General features: G+C 37.8%; 1 protein-coding gene across 1 annotated transcript in view; it reads right to left on the bottom strand.

Annotated features, from left to right (window-relative positions):
• Positions 1 to 249: 249 nt before the first annotated feature.
• The window catches only part of LOC132612222 (asparaginyl endopeptidase Rep2-like), a 14,676-nt gene continuing 2,134 nt past the window's right edge, over positions 250 to 12,791 (bottom strand). Inside the window, exons 2-5 of the mRNA XM_060326539.1 lie at positions 1,090 to 1,169; positions 800 to 971; positions 441 to 523; positions 250 to 360 (exon numbers count right to left, since the gene is read on the bottom strand). Coding sequence (XP_060182522.1) covers positions 250 to 360; positions 441 to 523; positions 800 to 971; positions 1,090 to 1,169 — 446 coding nt within the window. The remainder of the gene's footprint in view (positions 361 to 440; positions 524 to 799; positions 972 to 1,089; positions 1,170 to 12,791) is intronic.

Here is a 12,791-nt window from a genome sequence, read left to right as displayed (position 1 = left end):
TATAAGAGGCTTCAGATAAAAGTATTTTAATTAATCACCTCCTCAAATTGTCTTCCCACTGTTATCGCCTTATGATCATGAGACTCGCTGGAAAACAAATTAATCATTTAAGTAATCATTATAAACTAACTAATCAAATAAACTTTTATCTAGTTATTACTTGTGCTTCATCCAATATATACTGAACAGATCCCCCACGCATACGTCATAATTCGGTGGAGGTGGACTCTCTGATGACCATAGACAGTACTAGGGCAATCTTCCTTCATCTATGTCTGATGCTGTAACAACATAAGTCTTCAGGTCTTCGGGTAAATCCATAAAGAAATTAGCGCTATCACACGTTTCACAGTAGATAAGCTGCAAAATATGTGTGTTAGAGAGGGAACTACTAATCTACCTGAAACTTAACAATTAAAATGAAAGTTTCGCAATCTTACGATCTTTTTGAAACTACAAGACGCTTTTTTCTGTTTTAGGACCTTAAATAATAGAGGGGCCTCAATGTCACTCCACGACATCTCTGAACAAAGATAAAGTTAAGTATCACAATTAGACAAATTTAGTTTTTCTGATGAATAGGATGAGGGGTTTAGGAACATCAAACAATCAATCCTTAATAGAGTCACATCTGATCACACACCTATTACTCCCGGTTTCATAGTTACTCCTTTGTAACTATGAGACCTGTAATTGTTTGTGGTAGGTATAATTTTTGGATAAATATACAAGTGTTACCTTATCAAAAAAAATATATATTATGACCAATTAAATAAGAAACAAGTTGAACTAAACTCACCGAGACGAGTTCTACCCTCTTTAGGAGTATATCCATGACCAGAGAAGTATATGAATATATAGTCGTTGGGTTTACTATCCACGACTTTCCCACTGCCACCACGTACACTACTTCTATTGCCTAGAAGCACCCCATTGAAGTTATCGGTTGTCATATTCTTGCCAGTATAGTCCTACCATAATATATTATCAAAATCAATCAAAAACATTTGTATTTTCATAAAAACATAGGCCAAATACCTCGACTCCACAAAGTAAGCACTTCCAAAAGAATACAATTTTGATTATTACCTTTGGCACGCCAGCATAGACATCAATGCCATCAGGATGATTGATTAAAATACCGGGTCTCGGATTCCATGCATGTTGGGCTATGGAATTGTACATAAAAACAAGGGCAAAGGGGCAAATATACCCCTCAATTATCCAATATGGAGCAAATATACCCTCCGTTAAAAAAAAGGAAGATTTATGCCCTCACCGTTATTGAAAAGGGGAATATATACCCCTAAACTTTGTGATTTAGAGCAGATATACCCCTCGTTACAAAATTGGTGTATATATACCCCTGCCGTAATAAAATGATGCAAATATACCCCTGTCGTTTTAAAATGGTGCAAATATACCCTTTTCACTGACGGATATTAAAAAAAACATTTAGGTTATTTTTTAATTAAAAAATATCGCGTGACTTTAAAAAAAGTCTACCCATTTTTTTGTGTAGACATACTTTTCTAAGGCCACATAGTTTGTTTTTTGATAGGTGGAGTTTATTCGTTTTAAAAAAATATCTCCGTGACTTTAAAAAAAATAAGTCTACCCGTGTTTTTAAAAGAACCAGACCTTACCCATTAGATTTTTTTTTTACTATGTGGCCTTAGAAAAGTATGTCTACACAAAAAAAATGGGTAGACTTTTTTTTTAAAGTCAGGATAGGACAGTAATAGGATGGCATTTCCCGTATGAATGGATTAGATATATGTACGGTGCTATCCTTGTACTTTGTTTGTTGCACATGGCCTAATGTACACTTGCCCCATTTTTCTCACTCTTTTGGTGGTTTGTCAATTTGAATCTATTTTCTTTATGCTACCGAAAGACGGAAAGGGGACCGACTCGTTCCTTCCTTGCGGAGGACGAATCAAGGCCTAAAGTTGGTTCGTCGAGCAAGAGGAGGATTTGGGTCAGGCTGCTGTTGTTGAAGTAGGTCTTAAATTTGGTTGAGTTAGTTCACTCTGATGTACGGGGGCCTGCCCCTACTCTTTCTTTATCGGGTTATAATGATTTTGTGACTTTTTTGGATTCTTTCTCTCGTCTTACTACTGTTTATCAACAAATATCGTTGGATGAGGTTCGCTTTATCCTTCCTTTGAGATGAATCTTCAAAAGTCTTTATGGTCTGAAGCAGTGTTAACCTAGTGTTACCTGATTAATAGGGATGCTTTCCGTTGATATTTTTTAATTAAAAAATAACCTAAATATTTTTTTTTTAAAAATCTGTCAGTGAAAAGGGTAGACTTATTTTTTTAAAAAAATGGGTAGACTTTTTTTTTTTAAAGTCACGGAGATATTTTTTTAAATGAACAGACCCCACCTATAAAAAAAAACTACTATGTGGCCTTAGAAAAGTATGTCTACACAAAAAATGGGTAGACTTTTTTTTAAAGTCACGCGATATTTTTTAATTAAAAAATAACCTAAATATATATTTTTAAAATCCGTCAGTGAAAAGGGTATATTTGCACCATTTTAAAACGACAGTTATATTTGCACCATTTTATAACGACAGAGGTATATATACACCAATTTTGTAACGAGGGGTATTTCTGCTCTATATCACAAAGTTTAGGGGTATATATGCTCCTTTTCATTAACGGTGAGGGCATAAATCCTCCTTTTTTTTAACGAAGGGTATATTTGCTATATATCCGATAGTTTAGGGGTATATTTGCCCCTTTGCCTTAAAAACAATAATGTTCTCTTCTTTTAGACCTCCTCTTTTCAATAGCTAGAAGGCATGGCACACATCTGCCTGTTCACCCAAAATGGATTCAAAATCAATTAGCACGTGCCTAGACACTAGTCAGTAACAAAGCACTGCCCCATACTATTTTTTTAATTTTTTGGGATAAGGAAACTGTCCCTACTAATTTAACTGGTAACTTTAGCCCCCGTTTATCCATAAGAACTATTCACTTTATTTCGATTTTTTTTTCACTTTTTTTTTTGGAATTAGCGTTTGGCCATAAAAATTCCGAATACAACTTGAAGTTGTATTCCGGAATACCAAAAACTCAAAAAACTTATTTTTCAAAAAAAAAATCACTTTTTTACAACTAAATTTCACCAAAAACTACAATTTCAAGAACTACGGCCAAACATAACTCCAACTCAACTCCAAAATTCCCAAAAAAAAAAGATGTAATTATGATATTTGTTGTAAATAATTATATGTATGTCCATTTATATTGGACTTGTTATGAGTATGTTTGTCCATTAAGTTACTTAGCCACCTCAATGACTTAGCCATTAACTTACTTAGCCATTAAGCTACTTATTTTCCTCTATAAATAGAGGCCATATGTAGAATTGAAAGAAGGAGAATATAATCCGATATCTCTCTACATATTCTCTCTACATATTTCTTCTGTGCATTTACTTTATAGTTTTCATTTTATAACACGTTATCAGCACGAGACTCTATCTTGAGCACTTATTTTGAAAAGATCAAAGTGTTACAATGCTACGGAGAACAAAAATAATGCCAGAAGATATCACAAGTCATGATTTGCTATGCTCCTCCCATTTAAAGAAAAAGATACTAACATATGCATATGCATATAAGATTCGTTGGCAACCTGCTACCCGCAGGTATGATTCTTTAACAATTTATGAATTTTGATTTGTATGTTGTCTTAATCTCTTTCACGCTATTAAAATTTCAAAAGCATTAATTGCTCCTGAATAGCAATACGTGATAAGACATCAAGAAATATTATGCTATTAACATCACGATCAGAAGTGATGTTATCATGTGTACAGCCATCAGAAGTGGTAATATCATGTCTTCATTAAAATCACTAGAAATGATAATATTTTCATAGTAATATATGTAATAAAGTGTGTGTAATACTTTATTTACATAACTATATCTACTTCAATGTTTACATAAAGATATGTTAGAGAAAGATTCTATAAATTGTATGTATGCCTCGATTTGCTCCTGAAGTAGCAATATCTTAAAAGAAATTCTAAGCTATCACAATTTGATATGCTTAAGGCCTGCACGTTAAGATGATTGTGTTCCATTTTTGAAGAATGAGAACTTTTGATATAAGCTATAAATATAGATTCATTCCCTGAAGTGAATGTGACAATATGTAGTAAAGTCTATAAATATAAACGTGCATTTGATTGTGAAAATATCATGATCCATCTCCAGAAGAGGTAGAATAATTGAGAAGAAATATTCTGAATATTATATGCTTTACTCCCGAAGCAGTAAAACTCTGAAACTTTACTCCTGAAGCAGAAAGAATTACCAAAATATCTGAGAAATTCTCTGAAGCAATGTTTTTTTTGTGTTTGAGCAAAATAACGAGCTATTGATGAGCGTTGTATTTCAAGCACACTTAAATAATCAGGTTTCATTCCCTGAAGTGAATGAATAAATACCACAACCTGTCTCCTGGAGAGATAAAATACAAGGAATATACATGTTATTTTGGTGGTATGAAATTAAGACATAGCAACACGTACCTGTCGTACGCAGAAACATCTTAAATAATTTTATCAAAGCATCATTCTAAGGAAAAGAGAGCAGAGTAGAACGGTTCTGCTATAACCACATTAATACATTATGGTTAATTGTTATTGATTTTCTCGAAGGAAATAACAATTAATGTATTTTCCTCTGAAGGAATTAATAACTATGTGGTTACCTCTTTGGTAGAAAATGTTCAGATGTTAATGATTAATCTCCCTGAAGGAGATGTTTAAAATATTGAAGTTTAGAATTCAATATTTATTTCGTGACACTAGTAGTGTCAAAATTTACTTTCATGGTATCAAAAGTATTTGAGAAATATTTGGTAATAGAAATTAATGATCAAAGACTCCGGAAGAGCTAATTATTTATTTGCAAGTATCATGACACTAGCCGTGTCCAAATAATATCTGATTATGATAAATAAATTGAAGTCTCTTGAAGACGTTATATATGATAATACCATTCATCATAGATCATAATTGGTACGATCGGAACACTGTAGTAGACCTGAAGTTTACTAACAATAAAAATGGTTATCATATTGAGACTGTAAATGATCGGAATATTAAATATCGTCAAGTTACTACGGTAAGAAATACTCATGTGAAATGTTACCTGAGCATGATGAAATCATATACCACGATAAACCAGAAGTTTATTGATATACAATTTCATGTAGTAGTAAACCAGAAGTTTATTAAAAGAAATAGCACTCGTCATAGTAAACTTGAAGTTTACGGGTACAAATAATTTTATCAGTTGACAAGACCAATTTGATCATCCTGATTTAAATCTGATGTGCTAATTGAGTATTAAAAATATATTGAAGAACTAGAAAATTCTTCAAGAATTTGTTTGTGTTGCTTGTTCTCGTGATGAGATGATTACACCAGCTAATGTTGGGATTGAATCCCCAAAATTATGAAAAATATAAAAGGTGAATGTGGGCCCCTTCACCTGCAATGTGATGTCTTAAAATAGATGCATCTATGAGACGGTCACATGTATGTTTATTGTCAACTGGCAGTTTGACATTTACAAAGTTGCTTGCTCAAAATAATTGAGTTGGAAGCACATTTTTCAGAATATGTAATCAAGACAATCATCTTGATAATGCTGGTTTATATTTAAGCTGGTTTAGCGTTGGATGCCTCCATTATATAGCTAAACCATTGCTTATGAGAACAAAGCTTCGGATGTTGGTCTAAGATATAATATATTGCATACAACAGCACTTGTATGTTTCAGATCAATAAATTTTGATAAATTCTCCCCTCATATTTGGTTCAGGGTCAGGAACTAGATATTTCCATATTTTAGCATTTGATGTGCGGTACATGATTAATGGATGTACCATGATGCACACAGATGGATTTTCCCAAAGAAAATGGGGACATATGTCACTAAAATAAGGGGGAGAGAATGAGAAGCTAAGAAATATGTTGTGAATTATCATCAGTATGATCCTCAGATAATTCAAGTCAAATGCCTTGAAAAAAAGAGGAGCAAATGATCATAATAAAGAGGCAATGTGCTCTTGAAGAGCTACGACACAACACTTCATAAACCTTATGAGAGGTTCAGGTACCTGAAAATGATGAAGTGATGAGATCTCAGTAAGTTATGTCGAATTGCGAACCGATACAAAATGATATCTTGTCGACGATATCTTTGATACAATATGGCGCGTAATATTGTATAAAATTGTGAGGATCTGAGTACTACGTCTCTTAAAGTATGTTGATATAGAAATAATTACCAAGTAAAATGATGCATCTTGGTAAACGTAATGTGTATTGGATCAGCAGTCCAAACATTAGAAAATGTCACATTATTTATACTGATGGATGCTGTTACAGCCTATGTGGCTTACTTGATGAGATTTGTATGAAAATTCTTGAAGGATATAAAATGCCTGAAGCATTTGGTTTAAAGTCTCGGGAAATGTATTCAATCAGATTACAAAGATCATTATATGGTTTAAAACAATCAGGGCGCATGTGATATAATCGCCTAAGTGAGTACATAATCGCCTAAGTGAGTACTTGATAAATGAAGGATATATAAATGATGCCATTTGTCCATGTGTTTTTATTAAGAAAACAAAATCAGGGTTCATTATACTTGCTGTTTATGTTGATGACATAAATCTCATTGGAACTCCAGAAGAGCTCCAAGAGGCGATTGAATATTTGAAGGAAGAATTTGAGATGAAAGATCTCTGAAAGACAAAACTTTGTCTTGGTCTGCAAATTAAACATTTCGCAAAAGGGATCTTTATCCATCAATCTGCCTATACTGAGAAAGTTTTAAAACGATTTTACATGGACAATGCGCATCCTTTAAGTACTCCAATGGTTGTTCGCTCACTTGAAGTGAGTAAAGATCCGTTCCGACCTCAAGAAGAAAATGAAGAGCTTCTTGGTCCTGAAGTACCATATCTTAGTGCAATTGGTGCACTTATGTATCTTGCTAACGCTACAAGACCTGACTTAGCGTTCTCTGTTAATTCGCTAGCAAGATATAACTCTTCTCCTACACGAAGACATTGGAACGAAATCTTGTTGGTTATGCAGATGCAGGTTATTTATCTGATCCACATAAAGCTCGATCTCAAACAAGCTATCTGTTTATATGTGGAGGTACTGCATTGTCATGACGATCGACAAAACAGTCCATTGTTGCTACTTCTTCAAATCATGCTGAGATGATCGCTATTCATGAAGCAAGTAGAGAATGTATGTGGTTGAGATCAATGATATATTTCATCAGAGAAAGATGTGGCTTGAAGTGTGATACAAAAATACCCACAGTATTATATGAAGATAATGCTACATGCATAACTCAATTAAAAGGAGGTTTCATAAAAAGAGATAGAACGAAGCACATTCCACCAAAGTTATTTTTCACACATGATCTCCAGAAGAATGGTGATATTGATGTGCAACAAATCTGTTCAAGTGACAATCCTGCAGATTTGGTCACCAAATCTTTGCCAACTTCAACTCTTGAGAAGATGATATTCAAGATTGGAATGCGAAGTCTCCGACATCTGAATCTTGGTCTTCGTCAGGGGGAGTGAAATACGCGTTGTACTCTTTTTTCCTTAACCAAGTTTTGTCCCATTGGGGTTTCTTGGTAAGGTTTTTAATGAGGCAGCTCTCAAAGCGTATTACTAGATATGTGTACTCTTTTTCCTTCATTGAGGCTTTTTCCTACAGGGTTTTTCCTAATAAGGTTTTAATGAGGCACATCGTCTATTAATGGACATCCAAGGGGGAGTGTTGTAAATAATTATATGTATGTCCATTTATATTGGACTTGTTATGAGTATGTTTGTCCATTAAGTTACTTAGTCACCTAAATGGCTTAGCCATTAAGCTACTTAGTCATTAAGCTACTTATTTTCCTCTATAAATAAAGGCCATATGTAGAATTGAAAGGAGAATATAATCTGATATCTCTCTACATATTCTCTCTACATATTCTTCTATGCATTTACTTTATAGTTTTCATTTTATAACAATATTTACTTTAGGAAAAGCTGTAATAAACTCTTTCATGTGCTATGTAATGCGCTTTGTTCTTCATTGTTGACATCTGTATATTCTAGAATCTGCTCCGAAAATCTATTCTCTCTCTAGCGCTTCTCCTTCTCTACTACTGGTCTTCAATTCTAATTATAGTTTTAAATTTCCCTACTTTGGTTCGTGATAAATAGTGTAAATATGTAGTAAAAGAATATTTGTAAATCTTCTATTTTAGGTTAGTATAGTTTGTATCCTAATAGGACATTGTAACTATGGTATATTTACCAACTCAATCAATGAGAATAATCACAGAATTAATCTCTTTCATGGTATCAGATACTAGGGTTTCTTTTCCTTCTCTTCAGCTGCCCTAATTCTCCGACGTCCTCTACCCACTTTTCCGACGTCTTCTTCTTCTTCTTTTTCGATTTCCGTCCATTTTTCTTGCCTTCCATCAATGGCACACACCAAGTTCCATCCTGCTTTGGCTGTCTCCAACATCAAGAATCACATCCCAATCATTCTTGAGATGGAAACAGATCATTATTCGGCTTGGGCCGAATTATTCAAACTTCATGCCCGGTCTCACCGTGTCCTTTCCCACATTCTGCCAACCGGAAAGGAGAAGGCTCCTACCACCGATGACGAAAAGGAGTTGTGGTCCACTTTGGATGCCACGGTACTTCAATGGGTATATGCAACCATCTCCACGGACTTATTGCATACAATCATCGAAGAAGACCTATCGGCAAAGGAGGCCTGGGATCGCCTCCTTAATCTTTTTCAAGACAACAAAAAATCCCGTGCCGTTTCTTTGGAACATGATTTCTCTCATGTCAAGATGCGGGATTTTCCAAACGCTTCGGCGTATTGCCAACGTCTCAAGACCTTGGCCGATCAACTTAAGAGTGTGGGGGCTCCGGTGACCGACAACCACCTCGTTCTCCAACTGGTGGCTGGACTCCCAGAGGCATACAAGAATTTGGGTACCTACATCCGCCAAAGTAAGCCTCTTCCACCATTCTCCGAAGCTCGGTCAAGTTTGTGCCTTGAGGAAAAGGCGTTGGCTGAAATGCACGATGACTCGCCCGCGGCTATGGTGGCTAATTCCAAACGTGATTTTGATGACTCTTCTCATCTGGAAAATTCTGGTCGTTCTCACCATCATCGGGGCAAAAATAACAACAAAAACCGCGGCTCTAGCGGCGGGAATAATAACGGCTGTGGCCGTGGTTCGGGCGGCGGCAGTGGCAGCCGACGCCGTGGAGGACGCCCCTCAGGTGACCAGCAGCAGTGGCAACAACCCTCCTCACTGTGGCAGTGGGGTTGGATGCCTCAGTGGGCTCCCCCTTGCCCATATCCTACCATGCAGTGGGCTCGGCCACAGCCGCCATCTTCTTCGTCTGGCCCGAGGTCGCTGGCCCAGCCTGTCATTTTGGGCTCGCGACTACAGCAGCAGGCATATGCAGCCGCGGGCCTACCGACGCAATGGACTCCGACGGATATTGAATCGTCTATGCACACGATGACGTTGAACCAACCCGATTCGAATTGGTATATGGATACCGGCGCCACGTCCCATATGACATCCATAAAAGGTACTCTCTCGTCTTATTCTAATTTGAGCAATCGTAATACTGGCATTGTTGTTGGTAATGGTAATTCAATTCCAATTCGAGGTTGTGGTCATGCTAAATTGCCTCCCCCGAACCCTCCTTTATTGTTAAACAATGTCCTTCATGCGCCAAAACTCATAAAGAATTTGATATCGGTTCGTAAATTTACTACTGATAACTATGTGAGTGTTGAATTTGATCCTTATGGGTTTTCTGTGAAGGATTTCCGGACGGGAATGGCTCTCATGAGATGTAATAGTAGGGGTGCTCTCTATCCATTGTCCACCTTCAAATTTTCCACCAATTCACCGTCGACTTTTGCTGCCTTGTCTTCTACCCGTTGGCATGATCATTTGGGCCACCCGGGAGCTTCTATTTTGGATTTTCTTAGGCGTAATAAAAGCATTGAATGTAATAGTTCTAGTTCATCTAGTATTTGTCATTCTTGCGTTCTTGGTAAACATGTTAAGTTGCCATTTGCTAGTTCTATTTCCGAAACTTTGTTTCCATTTGACATTATTCATAGTGATTTGTGGACTTCTCCAATTTTGAGTTCTATGGGCCATCGTTATTATGTTCTGTTTTTGGATGATTTTACCAACTATTTGTGGACTTTCCCTTTGGCTAGAAAATCTGATGTTTACTCAAAATTCATGGATTTTAAAACCCATATTCTTACTCAATTTGAACGTCCTATCAAGAATGTCCAATGTGATAATGGGAGGGAATATACTAATAGTCAATTCGGAAAATTTTGTGCATCCAATGGGATGTCTTTTCGTCTTTCGTGTCCACATACATCCTCTCAAAATGGGAAAGCAGAAAGAAAAATTCGTTCACTAAATAATGTCATCCGGACTCTTCTTGCTCATGCCTCCATTCCTCCGTCTTTTTGGCATCATGCATTGCAAATGGCGACGTATCTCATTAATATTTTACCAAGTAAGCTATTGGGTCACAAATCACCTTTAGAGGTCCTTTACCAACGGAAACCATCTTATTCTCATCTCCGAGTCTTTGGGTGTTTATGTTATCCCCTTTTTCCGTCTACTACTATTCACAAGTTGCACCCTCGGTCAACTCCATGTGTCTTTTTGGGATATCCACCAAACCATCGTGGCTACAAATGTTTTGATTTATCCTCAAATAAAATCATTATTTGTCGTCACGTTTTATTTGATGAGACTCAATTTCCGTTTTCCAAAATCCATTCTCCGGCTCCCACCTCTTATGACTTCCTTGATGATGGCCTCTCTCCTTACTTGATCCATCATATAGCCTCCAGCCCTTCACCGCTGCCCTGTCCCCCTCCGTCGCTGCCCGTGACTCAAGACCACGCCGACCCCTCCCCACCTGGGCAGCAGCCTCCATCGTCCTCTACGCAGGACCAGTCCGCCCCTCTCCCCCACCAGTTTCCCACCACCCCGCAAAACTCGACCATTTCTCCACCTGTCCAACCCAATACCCACACACGCATGGTCACTCGTAGTCAGCGCGGGATTTTCAAACCCAAGCACCCATTTAATCTACATGCGGCGGTCACCAAGTCCCCCATACCTCGTAAACCGTTGGATGCGCTATGTGACTCGAATTGGAAATTGGCCATGGATGATGAATATGATGCTCTTATTAAAAATAAGACGTGGGAGTTGGTACCCCGTCCACCTAATGTGAATGTTATTCGGTCTATGTAGATTTTTACTCATAAAGAAAAGTCTAATGGTGATTTTGAGAGGCATAAAGCCCGTCTTGTAGGTGATGGCAAAACACAGCAGGTTGGCATTGATTGTGGTGAGACTTTCAGTCCGGTCGTGAAGCCAGCAACGATCCGCACTGTCTTAAGTCTAGCTCTATCTAAACATTTGCCCATTCATCAGTTGGATGTCAAAAATGCATTTCTTCATGGCAAGCTCAAGAAGACGGTTTATATGCATCAGCCTATGGGTTTTAGAGACCCATCTCGTCCCGATTATGTGTGTTTGTTGCGCAAGTCCTTATATGAGCTTAAACAGGCACCGAGAGCTTGGTATAAAAGATTTGCTGACTTTGTTTCTTCCATTGGTTTTGCTAATAGCAGGTCTGACCACTCCTTGTTCATCTATCGCAAAGGGCACCACTTGGCTTATATTTTACTATATGTGGATGATATTATTCTTACTGCTTCTTCAGATGCTCTCCGCTGTTCTATTATGGGCCTTCTTGGCTCAGAATTTGCTATGAAGGACTTAGGTCCTTTGAACTATTTTCTTGGCATTGCGGTGACCCGTCACAAGGGTGGTATGTTTCTATCACAACGAAGTTATGCTACGGACATTATTGAACGTGCATGAATGTCCTCGTGTAAGCCTTCTTCCACTCCGGTTGACACTAAACCGAAGGTCAGTGCCTCTTCTGGCGATCTGTGTGACGATCCCACTCATTTCCGGAGCCTTGCAGGTGCTCTTCAGTATCTTACCTTCACCAGACCGGATATTTCTTATGCCGTACAACAGATTTGTCTTCATATGCATGCTCCACGAGATACGCATATGCTTGCTATTAAGCGGATTATTCGGTATATTCAGGGTACTCTTGATCATGGTTTGCATCTCTACTCATCTTCAGTTACTGATTTGGTTTCATACACCGATGCTGATTGGGGGGGGGGGGGGGGGGGATGTCCAGACACCAGACGCTCGACGTCGGGTTATTGCGTGTTTTTGGGAGATAATTTGATATCTTGGTCATCTAAGCGCCAACCTACTCTTTCCCGCTCTAGTGCGGAAGCAGAATATAGGGGGGTTGCTAACGTTGTCTCTGAATCATGCTGGATACGTAACCTCCTCTTGGAACTACATTGTCCGATCCCTAAGGCTACTTTAGTTTATTGTGATAATGTCAGTGCCATTTACCTGTCAGGAAATCCAGTCCAACATCAGCGCACCAAGCACATTGAGATGGATATACATTTTGTTCGTGAAAAGGTGGCGCGCGGCCACGTCCGTGTCCTTCATGTTCCGTCCCGATATCAGCTCGCCGATATTTTCACTAAAGGACTGCCACAGGTCTTATTTGAAGATTTTCGGGACAGTCTCAGCG

Source organism: Lycium barbarum, chromosome 9, assembly GCF_019175385.1.
Source record: "Lycium barbarum isolate Lr01 chromosome 9, ASM1917538v2, whole genome shotgun sequence".
Classification (NCBI taxonomy): domain Eukaryota; kingdom Viridiplantae; phylum Streptophyta; class Magnoliopsida; order Solanales; family Solanaceae; genus Lycium; species Lycium barbarum.
This window is presented reverse-complemented; position numbering and strand designations above follow the sequence as displayed.